Source organism: Macrosteles quadrilineatus, unplaced genomic scaffold (assembly GCF_028750875.1).
Source record: "Macrosteles quadrilineatus isolate MER2022 unplaced genomic scaffold, UCM_ALF_1.0 Scaffold_1__1_contigs__length_201487025, whole genome shotgun sequence".
In the NCBI taxonomy this organism is placed as follows: domain Eukaryota; kingdom Metazoa; phylum Arthropoda; class Insecta; order Hemiptera; family Cicadellidae; genus Macrosteles; species Macrosteles quadrilineatus.
Genome location: NW_026542594.1, coordinates 101,292,779 through 101,310,816, shown reverse-complemented (window position 1 = coordinate 101,310,816; position 18,038 = coordinate 101,292,779). Strand labels below are relative to the sequence as shown.

The following is an 18,038-nucleotide window of genomic DNA, read 5'->3' as shown; positions in this document are numbered from 1 at the left end:
TGTGGTACACCATGTTTAATAGTTCTGATTTTTGACTTATGAGTAATTTTCATTTGATTATTGAATTGGATAGTTTCTACAAATTGTTTTCTATAACAAATGTATGGTTCTAGCCATTGAAGAGATTTATTTTTTATTCCGATGCTAGACAATTTATTTAAAAGTAGATTGTGGTTTATAGAGTCAAATGCCTTGGTTAAATCCATGAAAATACCAAGAGCCTTTTGTTTTGCATCTAAACAATCAATAACTGACTCTAAAAACTCTGTAGCAGCTGTCACAACTGATCTCCCACTTCGAAATCCATGTTGACAGTCCTCAAAAAGGCGATTACTTTCCAAAAAGTTATATAAACTATTGTACATGGCCGGAAGTAGAGCAATTGGACAGTAGTTTGATAATTCATATCTATCTCCTTTTTTGAATAATGGAATTAATTTAGAAATTTTTAGTTTTTTAGGAAAAATGCCTGATATAAAGGAAGAATTTACTAAATGAGCTATAGGTTTTCTGAGGGGTGATTTTGCTTTTTTGATGAGCACCACAGAGACATCAAACTCATCATAGCCGGTGCTAAATGAGTTTTTAAGATGACTTATTATTTCGTCAATCTCTTTCTCATCAACAGGTATACAATGAAAACCCGGAATTATATGATCTGACTCAACTACTTTTACACCGTCCTTAACATTCCCAACAAGTGAATCCAAGTTAGGAACAATGTTTGTGTCAACCAAATCAGTAAAATAATTGTTGAATGAATTACATATAACATAAGGGTCTGAACAACATTGATTGTTAATATGAACACTAGTAATGTGGTTATCTGCTTTTGCCTTACCGACTTCAGAGTTAATAATTTGCCAGCTGGTTTTGTTCATGTTACTTGAGTTGTTGTTTATTTTATTTTGATAATATAGTTTTTTGCAGCTGTAACCTTATTTCTAAACATTTTATTGTTCTGTCTTTGTTGTTTGTACATGGTTTTGATTTTTAACATTCTAGCATTGTTAGCAAACTCAATAATTGATTATTTTTCAATCTTTAGCTCTTCAGTAAACCACCTGCTTCTATGTCTTTATTTTCTACATAGTTTCTTAGGAAAACACAAATCAAAATAATACATAAAAGTTTGGTGAAATGGTGAAATACCCCCTCTGACATACCTGAATACATTGATTTTTCCTTAAGTCAGGCTTTCAATTTTACTCGCAATAGTTGCACCCTGGCTGTCAGAGCATAGGGTTAGCTTCATAGGAGTCATCCGAGAGAGGAGGTGTGCAGACTGTCTTTTATTTCTATGGTTTTTAAAACTACCAGCTGTACTTTTTGTTTTGTTGTCTCTTTTCTTACTTGTTGAGTTATTTCCCCCTCTACAGTATAATTGTTATGCACTTTGATGTTAACAGGTTCGGCTGTGCTACCCGCAGGACGGGTTTTAATGTCACTAACATGTTTCTGTAGTACTTGGAAGCTATTGTAGGTCTTAATTGTAGTCCCGGTGTGGATGTTCTAGGGGTTTATATTTCTATTTGTTTTACTAGTTTAAACTTCTTTAATAGCCTGTTGAAATCCTTTACCCTTCAAATTTCCGAGTCGAGCTTTATTTTCAAGGTATGAGCATATCTCTTTGATGATTGCTGTTTGTTTTGTTCCATAAAATATTACTTTGTATTTTAGCAGGTTACTATTATCATCGATTTCACTAATAGTTGCAGGCCTGGAGGAGTGCCCCTTGAGCTTAGCAAAAACTTTGTCCCCAACTTTAAACTTAAGTTGTAATTGTCTCTTCATTGTTTTATCTTAAGATATAGAAATAAAATTATTTTAAAATGTGGAGTCCAGCAGTACTTGGGAAGTCTATGCAGTGTATAGTCAATGGTAGCAATAAAATATAACAAAAATATTTGTATTTTTTTATGGTTTTAAAAATAAAAATTTGTTTAGATTAAAACGTTTGTAAATAAAGTTGCTTGTATGAATAAAGTTCAAGGAAGCACCAGGTCAGGAACCGGTGTACAAAGATCAGTCACATAGATAAGACTGCTTGGAGTTGCCCAACTTTCCTCAGATCTGATAAGGCACCCATTCTATCTCTAGGTACAGTTCTCGCAGCTAGTCTGGGCGCGGGGCCGCGCTAGGGCAGGGGGTGTAGAGGGGAGTGTTTATTGCTCGTTTCCAAAAACATTCGGCCCACACGGCACACTGGGGTTGTTCAGCGCCTCACTGCTGTCTTCATGGCTTTGGCGTGGGGGACGGTTAGTACACAAGGGTCCGCGCGCCCAGACTAGCTGCGAGAACTGTACCTGCCTATCTAATAATTTTCAAGAAAGGTTTTAGTGTTTATCTCACATTATTCACAAAGCAAAGTTTTTTTTTCAAATAATACACTTAAAAACAAATCGCTGATTCTTTACTCACAAAACTATATACAAATTAAAGCGGAATTATTATTTTTTTCTATGTAAAACTTTAAAAAATTAGAGAGCACATGTGATAGCAAACTACATGTGTGACACCTACTCATTATTAATGAACGAGTAGGTGAAGATTGATATTAGTGTAGGCTCTTTTTAATGAGAGTCAAAGTTTCCAAAATGTATATTGAGGGAAATGTTAACATTTGTGATGAATCAAAGTACTGTCTGCAAGATGTTCTTCTATTCAAACCAAAGATTATTCTGACTGCCTTCTTCTGGAAGAGGAAAGACGTTTTCCCACACTCACACCCCTGCACCGGCACTGCGTATGTCAGGTGTGAAAAAATTACTCTGTAATATGCTGCAATTAATACATCACATTTTGCAAACTTAGAAAGTTGGGGGAGGAGAAAGATTTCTGAGGAAATCCTTCTACAAACAGTGTCAATATGGGTATGAAAGTGCAGGTATTATCGTCTGATATTATACTCTAGTACGAACTTTGTCTGTTTGTGGGTTTGTAAAATTGGTTTGTCTAATTATTTGTTTTTCAAACTTTTCCTAATTAAATAAATCGTGCTTTATTGTAAATCGTTTCATACTATATGAAATTTACCTAAAAACTACTAGATGGAATATTGTAAAAACGGAGCTTGGCAACATTGAAAAATGTCAGAATTTTCCAAACTTGATAGTTAACGACAAGGAAGTGACATCAGGTTCTGAAATTGCTAAGGTTTTAAATATTAATTTTTTACATCATCATCCAATTCATTAAATATTGTGCCTTCTGTTGAAGATGCCCTTGGTTTCCTTGACAGGGTTTTTCCACCTTCTTTGCCAGTTTTTTTTTCAGTGGTGTAACAATTAAAGAAGTCAAAGATGTCATACGTTCACTTAAAAATAAGAAGTCAGTTGGATGGGATGAAATTTCAGTAGACCTCATAAAGGACAATGTAGACATAATTGCCAAACCTCTTTGTTAATTAGTCAACCAATCTCTAACTGAGGGAATCTTCCCTGACCAGATGAAATATGCAGTAGACAATAGACAATAGACAAAGCTTTATTGTACATAACGCCTGATACAATAATTACTAAAGTAATTCCCAAGCTGGTACATGGTCAATTTATATCTAATTTATATCTAGGTTCCTTAGTAATAAAACCAATTTTTAAAAAAGGTGGAGTCAATAACCCAGATAGTTTTAGCATTTTTTAAATCAAATCATATTTTTTCCAGCAGTCAATATGGGTTTAGATCTGGCAGGAATACTTCAATGGCAATTACTGAATTAGTAGAGCACATCTTGGAAGCCTTGGATGAATCACAGAGGGTATCTGGTATTTTCTGTGATCTATCCAAGGCTTTTGATTGTGTATTGCATGAGATTCTATTAGAAAAGTAAAAAAAAATATAATTTCTCAAAAACTGCAATTTCTTGGCTTTGTTCATACTTAAGTAACCGTAAGCAAAGAGTTGTAATTGAAAGATATTCATTAAAATTTCAATCAGATTGGCAAAAGATTTCAGTTGGTGTTCCCCAGGGTTCAATCCTTGGCCCAATATTATTCTTAATTTATATAAATGATCTTGATGGCAATGGCAACATTAATACAAACCTCATCTTATATGCAGATGACACCACTGCCCTGCTTAAGGCTGAATGTGTACATGAGCTTAAAATACTTACTATCAATGCTATGGAGGAACTTGAAGTATGGTTTCGTACTAATGGACTAAAACTAAATTGTGAACAAACTAATCTGATGAAATTTCAAACAGCACAAAGTAATGACTCTAAAAAATTTACAGTTGAGTTTTTAAATACTGAAATTACATCAACAATACAGAATAAATTTTTGGGATTAACAATTGACCAAAATTTAAACTGGAAAAAATACATAACAATACTTGGCCATAAACTGAATTCTGCTTGTTTCCAAATGCTTGTGTTAAGGGATAGAACTGATTTGGAAACTAGATTAATGGTTTATTTTGCCTATTTTTATTCCATTATGAAATATGGAATTGAGCTATGGGGTTCATCGGCTAAATGGAGAAAAATATTCAAGTTTCAAAAAAGAATTGTTCGCATTATGACGTTTTCGCGGCCACGAGTCTCATGTAAGCCAATCTTTAAACAGTTAGGATTATTGAGCCTTCCCTCTCTCTATATATATTCATGCTTACTGTTCATTCAGAAGAATTTTGATCTTCTTTGTGGACAGCAGCATTTACATGCATACAACACAAGGCGCAAAGACAATTTTCAATACCGAATACATAACTTAACAATCTATGAAAAGGGCCCTAGTTACATGGGTATGACGTTTTTTAATAATCTACCGACAAACATTAAAAGCCAAATCCGTTTAAAGAGCTTTAAGAATACTCTAAAAAGTTATCTTTTAAACCAAGTATTTTACTCTGTAAGTGACTTCTTACAAAAATAAGCAGTATTGTTATATGTAATTGTTGTTTCAGAGTCAGACAAAAATGTTCTGTAACTTAATTGTATTTTTAGGTTTAGATTGAATTGACAATGTCACCAGTTTAATAGCTTTGCTATGTACAAATGTTTTTATGTGACAGTAAAGTGAATTTGAATTTTAATATTGTTGTTTATAGTTGACTTATTGTAAAGCATGATAATACTTTAAGTGTTCAAACTTACATGTCATCAGCAGTGCTGTTGTCTGCACTCAAGTCAGAGAGGTCGAAGTCGTAGTTGATTGTATTGAGAGTAGTGTCGGGTGTCACATCAATCCTTGGTTCTGGAGATATTGGGGAAAGAAGAATTGAAAATTTCATTGGGGACTCCAATGTCTCAGGTTTGGAAACTACCTGAAATATCAAATAGTAGATTATTCGTCATAACACAGCAAAAACAGCAGTTTTAAGTACATGTGTTGCGGGTCAAAAGTAGCTCTTTTACTCCCCAGGGAGTATAAGAGTCATCTCTTGTAAACAGTCGTAAACTTTTATTATAAGCAATCTCATGAATCAGAATTATTTATTGATTGATTTAATCGGTTGTAGCTTATTGCTGAATTCTTGTCAATAGTTCAACATATTGATTGTATAACGTACACTAAAACAATCGTAATAGACAAAATGGTTGACCCATTTACTAAACAGCTGCTTATTTGCATTAGCAAAATTAAAAACAAGTTGGAAGGTGTATTGAGAGGTTATCTTTACATGAAAATTATTTGCGTTTTTTACTTGATTTGTTAGTTAATGTCAAGAATCAAGAATCAAGAATTTATTGCAACAAATTACAAAAAGATCATTTTGTATAGTTGAGATCAATATAAGAGTAACTTAGGCTAAGAAGTCTGATTAATTCACAAAGATAAAATGTCTAGTGGATAGCATGTTAATTAGAGCCTATAAGATTCAATACAAAATAATTTAAACAACAATGTACACGTGTAGGCCTACATCAGTCAGAAAAGTAAAAACTAATATCAGTGTCGGACATACAAATTTCACTTAAACTATAAAAAGGGTGACTTAATAACCAGCAAAAAAGTTAAATAAATAATATAATGTTCCCTACCTTCTACCTTTAAAAAAAAAAAAAAAAGTTTACTTTTAAATAACTTATTATCGGTATTTACTCAAGGGAGGTACAGAAGAGCCTTCGATGACGTCAGCTGTCAGATCTCCTCTTGAGGGAACACCATTACCGCAACGATACGGAATTCAGTCATCGGCCTCGGTGGTGTAGTGGATAGCGTGTCGGGCTGATAATCCGAAGGTGCCGGGTTCGAATCCCGCTGGCAGCACTAACATTTTGTCAACAATTTTTTTCATATCAGCAAGTTTGGTTGGTGTGGTTAGGTTATGACAGTTTAATTTTATAATAAAAGAATTGTATAATTGAATTTTAGCCATTTATAATTTTATTTTATGAACAAAACTATTTTTTAGATTAGTAAACCTTCATTCGATTTTTTCATTATCAGCACGTTTGGTTAGTTTGGTTAGGTTATGACATTTTAATTTAATAATTGCAAAATTTTAAGATTAATTTTATAATTGTTCTTAATTTGATTATTAACTAGGCCTAATAGTGAAGTAAAAATTACGCGCTGTGCTCTCTACTACAACGCAGTAACGGAGGAATTTTGAACTAAACTATGATGTTATCGTTGCCTCATTTGTACCTCCCTTAAGTCAGACCCCTTATCAATACAGTAAGCTTCAGCTGGCAAATGATTAATAAACACTTTTAACCCTAGATAAGAGACAGATTCTTGGGACTTTGTTAGCCTGACTAAAGGTAAAGCTAAATTATTCCTATGTCTAGTAAAATTACTATGCGAATGTGATATTAAAGCTAAAGAATTAATATTTACTTTTACATAAACAAGACACACATAAATAAATAAATTAAAAACAGTGAGTATTTTTTCCTGAATAAACAAGGGTTTACAATGGGCTCTGTACTTAGATTCTTAAAGCCTTCTTTTGTAGGAGCAAGCTCCTACTAACATCATGACCACAGCCCCACAGTAAAATACCATAGCTTAAAATACTATTAAAGAAGGCAAAGTAGGCCATCCGTAGATAGTGTCTAGGGATATATTTTTTTCAATAATATGTATACTGTATATATTATGTCTGTTGTTTTGTTTTGTTCCGAATGTGAGTTTGAGAATTTCTTTGAAAGTCTAGATTGTTTTTAGCGAATTTCCCATACATAGGGAATAAGCTAATACCGTAGTACTCATGGTAAGACCTGGACCCGGGACAGATTCAGATTTACTTTTTCGTTTTAAGGTCCCTAGAGGCCAAAAACACCATCCGTTCAAATTCATATATATATATATATATATATATATATATATATATATGTGTCCGTTAGCACAATAACTCGAGCAAAAATGACCGAATTTTGATGAAATTTGGTACAAACATGTAAACCTACATTTATTCGAACGAATTCGCGAACCAGCATGATCGGACTATGAGAACTGGGGTTTATGGGGGGTTTTATAGGGTAAAAATAGGTTTTTCCCATTTTTGACCCTAAAACACAAAATTTCACAATATCTTTTCAAACCATTTTGTAGAGCTTAAAAAAGAAATAATTTAGTACATTGAAGCTTTATCATGGGTTTAATGGTTACGGAGAAAATTTAAAAAAACTGTAAATTTAAAATTCCCATGTTATTCTTATGGAGAATAAGTCAATAGTGTAGTAAAAAATGAAAGTATTTTCCAAACTCGATCAAAATATGTTCATAAACAAGCAAACTACAACAGTTGACTTATTCTCCATAAGAATAACATGGGAATTTTAAATTTACAATTTTTTGGAATTTTCTCCGCTTCAATATACTAAATTATTTGTTTTTTAGGCTCTACAAAATGGTTTGGAAAGAAATTGTAAAATTTTGTGTTTTTAGGGTCAAAAATGGGAAAAACCTATTTTTACCCCACAAAACCCCGTTCCCATAGTCCGATCATGCTGGTTCGCAAACTCGTTCGAATAAATGTAGGTTTACACGTTTATACCAAATTTCATCAAAATCGGATCATTTTTGCTTGAGTTATCGCGCTAACGGACACATATCTATAAGTATAAAAGAGGATGTTTGTATATATATTTGTTTGTTTGTTTGTTTGTTTGGCAGTGATAAACTCAGACACCGCTGAACCGATTGCCACAAAACTTGGTACATACGTGTAGAATGTCATGGAATAGGTTTATACACCATCAATTTCGTGATCCGTCCAATCGGCTCCGCCCCAGTGGCTCTGGAGTTTCCCATGTTAACCTTATGAGAAATGGAATTAATGAATCTTAACAGCTGTTTCAATTAAACAAGTTGGTTCTGTTCTATGATGTTCAATAGCATTAAAGTTACAAGGATTACCAACAGGGTGCAGCACTATTATTTCTTTTACATTTATGACAACAGCTAATTTGCAACCAAAAGGTGAGTGAGCATAGCGAACGAACTTCAACCTGGAGGCGAGTTAGCGTAGTGAACGAGCTAACCTGAAGGCAAGTGAGCGCAGCGAACGAGCTCCAACCTAAAGGTGAGTGAGCGTAGCGAACGAGCTCCAACCTAAAGGTGAGTGAGCGTAGCGAACGAACTTCAACCAGGACGTGATTGAGCCAGGCGAACGAGATCATCTTGAAAATTAAGAAGTTAAACGGGGCAAAGCTCGCGGGTTACAGCTGGTATATATATACAGTAAAACATGGCTTTCTTTTTAAAATATAATATAAAGAAATAAAACATTCCAATTAATAATCAGAATTTATATTCGCTATGTTAAAAATTAAAATTCAAATTAGGGTATATCAGGGGTGCCCATCCCCCCTAGACTAATTTTTTCCGTGACCGTTAGGCATACAACAACGCTTCAATATACTAAATTATTTCTGTTTTTAAGCTCTACAAAACGGTTTAAAAATAAATTGCAAGATTTTTTTGTTTTTAGGGTCAAAAATGGGAAAACCCCATTTTTACCCCATAAACCCCCGTTCCCATGGTCCGATTATGCTGGATCGCAAACTCGTTCAAATAAACGTAGGTTTACACGTTTGTACCAAATTTCTTTAAAATCGGATCATTTTTGCTCGAGTTATCTGGCTAACGGACATATATATATATATATATATATATATATAAATATATAAATAAAATTACAGTTTTGTCTGTACATTGCTTAGAATCATGCAGTTTTTGGTTATTTTTACGTTTCATATCCTAAGAAAGCCGAAACGAGTCTTACCTCAATTTCTGTCTGTCTGTTTGTCCATTCTGTCATTCCGTCTGTGACGCCAAAATGTCATTTTACGCGGCCTACTCCTAGAAAACCAGAGTACCGATCAAGGTTCTAATCATTTTTCTGTATTTACTGGATTGGTGAGTGTCTTTGGCTATAAAATCATGGCCTCGCTTCTTTGAAAACAAAATAACGAACCATCAAAAACACAATTTTGTTCGATTTTTGTCAAGTTTTCTCCCAATGTTTACCATTACATTTTATGAAATAACAGTCAGCTGTTTGGATTAGTTCTCACTTCTAGCTGTCACTGATATGTTTACATTAAAAGTTGTTTACAAATAACGCAACCATTTCCGATCAAGTTTTGTTAGCACATCCAAACCAAGTGAGATTAAAAACGTTGTGCTTTACTTAACAAGTTTAATTAATCGCAAGTCCAACGATTGTTCTTGAGTTTTGATAACCGGGAAAAATACCGTGAATCAGTGTTGTATTAGTGCTGGGAAACGTACAATTTTTTAACCATCGTCACCAATAGCTTACAAAAAAGGTTTCCACTCATTAACGGCACTTCAAGGACAGTTGTGTAAAGTGCAAAGTAAAAAATCACAACTGCAGTGGGTAATCGTGGATGTTGCTGCGATCTTGGAGGATCTTTTTGATTTCGCTGTGATCGTAAGAGAGGTTTAACTTACAGATGTAGCTAAACTCGCTTTTCCAATGTGTCACTTTTGGTTTCTACTTACTGTACTTACATTTCGACAACAATATCAGTACTTTTCCTACTTAGGAAGTAAAACTACAAATGTCCAAAACCCCAGTTTTTTTTTTCACATTTCCTCCGAATGTTTGCTAGATATATGTACCGATTATTGTTTAGAGATTACGTAATCTTTTAAATAAGAAACCTTTGTAAAGGTTTCTTGTAAAGGTTGTTCTTTGTAAAGGTTGTAAAGGTTGTAAAGGTTTTATAAAGGTGGTTTCTTCAGACTGTCATTAATATGTTAACATAAAAAGTTGCTTACAAATAATGCTATTAATGTGAAATAACAGTTTGAAATGGTCGTAAGTACTATAGTTCTTTTCTTAAATGTAAACGTTGGTTTTTGGTACTGCTACTTTTCCTTAGAACCGGTGGTAGCAGTAAGAATCATTTTTACGTACAAACACATCACTATTTACAACTATAGTTATCGTTAGTGCTGCACCTTATTTCTTATTAAATTTAATTGATGTCTTACTGTATAATTTTTGCGTTTTCTGTCTGGACTCCAAAATGTTAGTTTATGCTATGACTGATAAAACATCAGTAAAAGATTTTTCTTAGCAAACCATCATCAATTTTTAAAGCTTGGCATTGTTATAAATGTATTGTGGACTGTGTATTTATTTACTTATTTAGGATATTTGCCAACGGATTTACACCAATTTTACAGTTTGATTAGGCCTAAAAACAATGATCATAAAATTTGATGACACTATTAAAACTTTCAAATAATTATTTTGTTTATATTTTGCTTTGGTTAAGCGTAGCAAATCCCCTAATTCAATTCTGTATTTGTGTGTGTATGTCTGTTGGTAACGCATTAATGTCCTTATTTCTCAGTGTTTCGTGGAAAAGACAAGAGCACCTTTGTTAATGAGAATTTCAACCCGAATAAAGTGTGCAGTAGTGAGGTTGAGGTAGTATTTTAACTACTTTTAACCAGTGTGAAAAGTAACTTTCAATTACAGGCCTACCTTAGGGCTATGCCTCAGCGATTCCTTTTATCATTAGATATAAAATATGGACTAACACGATCGGGTGACATTTAATTGCGAAGCATTTGTTTTGGCTTTGAAACTGTCAGATATTGTATTTGCGAAGCTTTATATGTATTCCTATACAGTAATAGTTTTGTCAGCATATCTGGAAAAATGCACACTAAATATGCAAACCAACTCCTGTTCTGAATATAAGGTTTCAACTTGCTACAAGATTCCCGTACGTAGAACGGGCAAACAGCTAGTAAATATATATATATATATATGAATTTGAACGGATGGTGTTTTTGGCCTCTAGAGACCTCAAAATGAAAAATTAAATCGGTCCCGGGTCCAGGTCTTACCATGAGTACTACGGTAATAGCTTATTCCCTATATGGGAAATTCGCTAAAAAGAGGAAGTATGTATGTATAAACCCTATGGACTCCGAAACTGCTTGACAGATTGTAATGAAACTTTTGGGCATGATTAAGCATTATCATTGACTTGGTCAAAGGCGTTATTGAAGCATGGCTCGTGTGAAGTTTGGTGCAGATCCATCCAAAGGGCTCCATCCCAGTGGCTCTGGGGTTTCCCATGTTATCCTTATGATTAATCATATTTAAACGGAATTCAAGAAGCTTAACAGCTATTTCAACTTAATAATTTGATTCTTTGATTTTCAATAGCATTAAAAAGTTACAAGGTTTACCAACAGGGTGAGCAGCACTATTAATCGTTTAAATTTATGACAACAGCTAATTTGAACCAAGTAGCAACAAAAAGCTGTGATACAATATGAGAACTGTAAAAATAGAACTTTTACAGTTATTTGTTTTTAATTTAATAAATAATTGTTGATACTGTGCAAATAAGGCGTTTTATTTTTAAAGGCATAATTCGTTAACTTATTGACTCTCTTTTTAACTATTTGGTTATACAAATCTATTGTGTTTGAAAAAGAATTTTGGGAAATGAAGTAGCTAGTTAATACTTTTGTTGGTGGATTACTAAAAGTTTACTACAAGCAGCAGATCTATGGAACATAATAATTATTCTCTTTAGTGTTCCCTTCCCGTTGCAAAGCACGGGTATGACGGCTAGTAAGGTAATAAATTGAAAGAATTGGCCTATTATAGGAATAAGTACAGCTGAAGTATTTTTAACATTAGGTACCGGTATATGGAAAGTTCCCTTTAGTAAGGAATTCGGCCTTAAGGGCAATTTATGAAATAATGGATAGTTTTACGCAAGGTTTCTCGTGATGACGAACATTTTAAGTATATGGTTTATGAGGGTGTGACTTGTAGTTTTCTCAAAAGTTCATGGGTACTTTGGGATTTATATATGGATAGTGGATACGTCATATATGAAAATTACGAACAGCTGTTTGGATAAAGATTACTCTTTCTAGCTGTAACTGATATGTTTACATAAATGTTGTTTACGAATCCTTTGTAGGCCCTAACCATTTCCGATCATGTTTGTAAGCAAATCCAAAACCAAGTGTGATTAATAATGGTGGCTTGTGTGTATCAAGTTGTAGTTGAGTTTTGATTACCGAAAAAAATACCGTGAATCAGTGTTGTACAGGACTGGGAAACTTATCCATCTATATAAATAAAATTAGAGTTTTATATGTCACCTCAATTTAAGGAATTTTTTATTACCAGAATATCTACATAGCGTTTGTATATTAGAAGCTTAGTATAAAATAAATAGATTTGCCAATTTTGGCCCAAATATATCCATAAACAAACAAACTACAACTGTTTACTTATTCTCCACAAGAATAACATGGGAATTTTTAATTTACAATTTTCTCCACAACCAATAACCATACTGTTATGTATTGTAAGTTTATATATTGAAATAATCTTATAATATTATAAATGTGAAAGTTTGTGTGTTTGTTTGTTTGTTTGTTTGTTTGTTTGTTTGTTTGAAGTTCAATCACGCATAAACCACTGGACGGATTGGACTGAAATTTGGCATGATGACAGCTCACATTCCCGATTAACATATAGGCATATTCTTATCTCAAAAATCCTTTCGTGCTCCGCCCCAGTGGCTCTGTAGTTCCCCATGTTTACCTTATGAGTATTCATATTTAAAGGGAATTTAAGAATTTAGTCAGCTGTTTCAACTAAAAAAGTTGGTTCTATGATATACAAAAGCATTAAAAAGTTATAATATTTACCAACAGGGTGCAGCATTATAGTTTTTTAGCATTTATTTAAACAGCTAATTTTAACTAAGCAGCAACAAAAAACTGTGATACGTAGTGAGAACTGTCAAAGTAGGATTGTTTACAGTAATGTTTTTGTTTTTAATGTCATGAATAATTTGTGATTTTCTGTGAATTCATAATAATTGATTTTTCTTTATTGTTTAGATGAAGTGGTAGAACAATATGACTATGGTAGATGCGTAATACCATTTAGTATACCGTAAATTTAAAGAAGCAAATTTTATCAAACTTTGTCCTCCCCCATTGCAAACGTAACGCTTGGGTATAACTGCAATAAGCATTTTAAACTTATATGCCAACCCCGTATGAAGGACGGGTACTCTGCTAGTTAGTTAAATAAATTCAAGTTGAAAATGAGCCTTATTTTGTCACTAGTTTATTTACATTAATTGAATCACATTTTTGAACTAACAGATGATTAAATTATTAAATGCATAGCATTTGAAACATAGAGATACAAAAGTTTCTTCCCCACTAAATTTGTTCATAAGTCCAGTCTTTTTCGTTGCTTTCTTGTTCTGGCTGATTTGCGAGGAACATCTGTTGAAGCATTGTCATCTGTTTGAGGATTATTATGTTCACTGGGTTGAAGCCTGATTTCTGCATTTTTAAGTTGATCATTATTATTTTCTCTGCGTTGAAGCCTGATTTCTGTATTTTTGAGAGTACAGTAGAGCTATATATATAAAAAAACTTTCAAATAGAACGTTTTTAAAATTTTCAGTACAACAAATCATTTAGTTTTAAAACCATTGAAGATAGTATCTTACGATCGTGTCTTTGCCTAATGACATCTTAGGAATCACAGTACATTACCTTTTGGAGGCTACGGTTACGGTTTTTTCATAACAACAAAAAAGGTGTATAGCCTCATCCCTGCTGGATACGTCTTTGCCCACCTGTTCAGGTGAGGGATCTCCGGATACACGTTCTATTTGAACGTGTTGGAAAATGCTCATCTTGTCCGACCAGTGAAGATGGACTACGAGTTATATAGCTGGGGGCTTCACTGACACCAGTACATCCCATTCTTGTGAGATCCTTGTCAGTCCCAAAAGCCTCCACAGATATCCTAGGATGTAATTGTTTATCCAAGTGTCTATCTACAATGTAAACGCACAAGAAGAATCAAAAGACTTGCACAAAACTGTGCTACCGTTCTCGACAATGTTTGACCCCTTTAAATGGTTAATTCATTTTGTTAATATCTTCTTTTAAGTATTGCAATTAACAATTTATTTTCTCTCCGATGGCCTTTTTCTCATATTTCTTGTTCTTTTCCGAGGACAGAAGTTTTGGCGGCCAATGTTGGAACCTAGGTCCTACACAATTGTAGGAAGTATATAATGAGTGTTTCAATCCATTTGGCATCAGAGGAAAAGCCTTTATGGACGTTAAAATAATAATTTCAAACAAACAAACAAGGCAGATATACGCCATCTTGGAAAATATTACCTCAAAGATTGTTGTAATTAAGTTTTGAGTATTGAAATGTGTTTGGCATTCTAAGAAAGCCCCTATGCAGACGTTTAAATTATTATTTTAAGCCAACTAATAAGAGAGATATGCGAAAACAGAGTTTTAGGACGCCATCTTGGGTGTCATCTTGGAACATATGCCCCTAAAAGTTTTTGTAAGTAAATTTGGAGTATTGCAATGTGTTTGCAATCCGATAAAACCCCTATGCAGATGTTAAAACTATTATTTTAGGTCAACTAAGAAGAGAGATATGCGTAAACAGAGTTTAAGAACGCCATCTTGGGTGCCATCTTGGAACATATGCTCCTAAAAGTTGAGGTAAGTAGATTTTGAGTATTGCAATGTGTTTGGCATATGAGAAAACCCCTATACAGATGTTTAAACCAATATTTTAGGCCAAATAACAAAAGAGTAATGGGGCAAACAGGGTCTGGCTGCCATCTTGGATACTGACTTCCGGTTCAAATTTCGATTTGGCAACACGCAGATTTGTACTCAGCAGGGTCGAATTACCCTAAAAAAGCTGTTTACCCAATTGTTACATGAAATTTTTCTTGCATTGCTCTTTTAGCGAATTTCCCTATAGGGAAGTAGCTATTACCGTAGGTGGCACGGTAAGACCTAGACCCGGGACCGATTTACTTTTTCATTTTGATGTCCCCAGAGGCCAAAAACACCATTCGTTCAAATTTATATATATATATACGTCAGTGAACGCGATAACTTGAGTAATTTTTGTCCGATTTTGATGAAATTTGGTTTAAAGGTGTAAAGCGGGATAAACTTGAATGAGTTCGCGAACCAGCACGATCAGACCATGGGAACGGGGCTTTACGGGGGGTTTTATGGGGTAAAAATAGGTTTTTCTCACTTTTGACCCTCAAAACACAAAATTTCCCGATTTCTCTTTAGACCTTTTTAAAGAGCTTAAAAAAACAAATAATTTAGTATATAAAAGTATTTTTGTTTGATTGTTAGTAACGAAGAAAATTAAAAAAATTGTAAATTTAAAATTCCCATGTTATTCTTATGGTGAATATTGTCAAATGTTGTAGTTTGCTTGTTGATGATATCTTGATCAAACTTGGCAAATTTATTTATTTTGTACTAAGCTATCAATATTTTACTCAAAAACACACTTTATTAGTTTCCTTGTAGCAGCAAACCTAGGTACTCGTTAAACCTAATGTTATTAAAATATATTTAACTGAAAATCAATTCAGACAAATGGAAATTCGCTTAGTCGGCAGGTTTGCTGCGGCGGGGGTATTTTAAAAACGTACCTTCTCCAATTGTGTTTTGTTGTAAATTAATAACATTAATAATATATGGATTATTAAATTACAATATTTGATTTTGGTTATTAAATGATAAAGGATAATTACGTTTTTGTTACCCAAGCAGCTACAAGGTTGATTTTGGTCATACTTCGTCAGTAAAACTCAAATATAATCACCTCAACGTATATTTAATCCGTTTTAAAACTAAAATCTTTATTAAAATCTAATTTATCACTTTTTTAAACGGGATATCACTATAAGTGTAATGGAGACTCTTAAAGCAAATTTCTTCTTCTTTTCAACTATAAAAGAACTATCAAAATAAGTCGAAAAACGATGGGAGTTATTTGAATTTTTCTCGATCAAGGTCAAGTCAGGTGGTCTGCCATATTGGATGGCAGCCATATTGGTACATGACCAACGCCGATCGTGGCAACATGCGTTTTCTTACTGTCCAAAGTGTCCTTAACAACAATCAAAAGAGAAAGTGCATCCGAATAATTTTGCATACTCAACCCCAACCACGGTCTGGTCTATTATGAGTATTCATAATTAAAGGGGATTAAAGAATTTAGTCAGCTGTTTTAACTAAAAAAGTTGGTTCTATGATATGCAAAAGCATTAAAATTTATAAGACTTACCAACAGGGTGCAGCACAATAATTCTTTTTGCTTTTATGAATACAGCTAATTTGAACCATTGACTATTTGAACTAAGCAGCAACAAAAAAAATGGGAATGCAATGAGAACTGTCAAAGTACGACTGTTTACAGTTATGTTTATGTTTTTAATTTCATGAATAATTTGTGATATTTTGCGAATTGTTAATAGTTTATCCGTCTCTGTTGTTTAGGTGAAGTGGTAGAACATTATGGCTATGGTAGATGTGTAATACTATAGTATGCTGTAAATTTTATATATTAAACAATTTTCTTCAAATTTGTCCTCCCCCATTGCGAACGCAAAGCTTGAGTATAACTGCAATAAGCATTTTATACTTATATGCCAACCCCGTACGAAGGACGGGTACTCTGCTTGTCTATATATATAAAAGGCAAAGCCCTCACTGACTCACTGACTGACTCACTCACTCATCACTAATTCTCTTACTTCCCATTTACCTAGGAGGCTGAAATTTGGTACACTGATTCTTTAGGCATTAAATAGGAAAACTAAGCTGTTTTTATTCTGATCGGACTCTCGGGCTCCACCCCAGTGGCTCTGGAGTTTCCCATGTTAACCTTATGAGTACTCATATTTAAATGGAATTAATGAATCTTAACAGCTGTTTCAATTAAACAAGTTGGTTCTGTTCTATGATGTTCAATAGCATTTAAGTTACAAGGATTACCAACAGGGTGCAGCACTATTATTTCTTTTACATTTATGACAACAGCTAATTTGCAACCAAATGAGTGAGCGTAGCGAACAAACTCCAACCTGGAGGCGAGTTAGCGTAGCGAACAAGCTAACCTGAAGGCAAGTGAGTGCAGCGAACGAGCTCCAACCTAAAAGTGAGTGAGCGTAGCGAACTAACTTCATCCAGGACGTGATTGAGCCATGCGAACGAGCTCACTTATGAAGTTAAACGGGGCAAAGCCCGCGGGTACAGCTAGTAAATATATAAATATATATATATATATCAATTTGAAAGGATAGTGTTTTTGGCTTCTAGGGACATTAAAATGAAAAAGTAAATCGGTCCCGGGTCCAAGTCTTACCATGAGACCTACGGTAATAGCTTATTCCCTATATGGGAAATTCGCTAAAATGCAGTGTTTGGCTAGTTATTAGTTGAGTTTGTAAGCTATAATTTTAAAAGTTGCCGTTTGTACAACTGAACCAAGTTAAAGTTAAGCACTATTATTTCTTTTACATTTATGACAACAGCTTATTTGCAACCAAAAGATGAGTGAGCGTAGTGAACGAGCTCCAACCTAAAAGTGAGTGAGCGTAGCGAACTAACTTCATCCAGGACGTGATTGAGCCATGCGAACGAGCTCACTTATGAAGTTAAACGGGGCAAAGCCCGCGGGTACAGCTAGTAAATATATAAATACATATATATATATATATGAATTTGAAAGGATAGTGTTTTTGGCTTCTA

General features: G+C 33.8%; 1 protein-coding gene across 1 annotated transcript in view; it reads right to left on the bottom strand.

The window, feature by feature from the left end:
* LOC128999281 (soluble scavenger receptor cysteine-rich domain-containing protein SSC5D-like) overlaps positions 1 to 18,038 on the bottom strand; it is an 81,781-nt gene that overhangs the window by 60,673 nt on the left and 3,070 nt on the right. Inside the window, exon 2 of the mRNA XM_054425723.1 lies at positions 5,099 to 5,268. Coding sequence (XP_054281698.1) covers positions 5,099 to 5,268 — 170 coding nt within the window. The remainder of the gene's footprint in view (positions 1 to 5,098; positions 5,269 to 18,038) is intronic.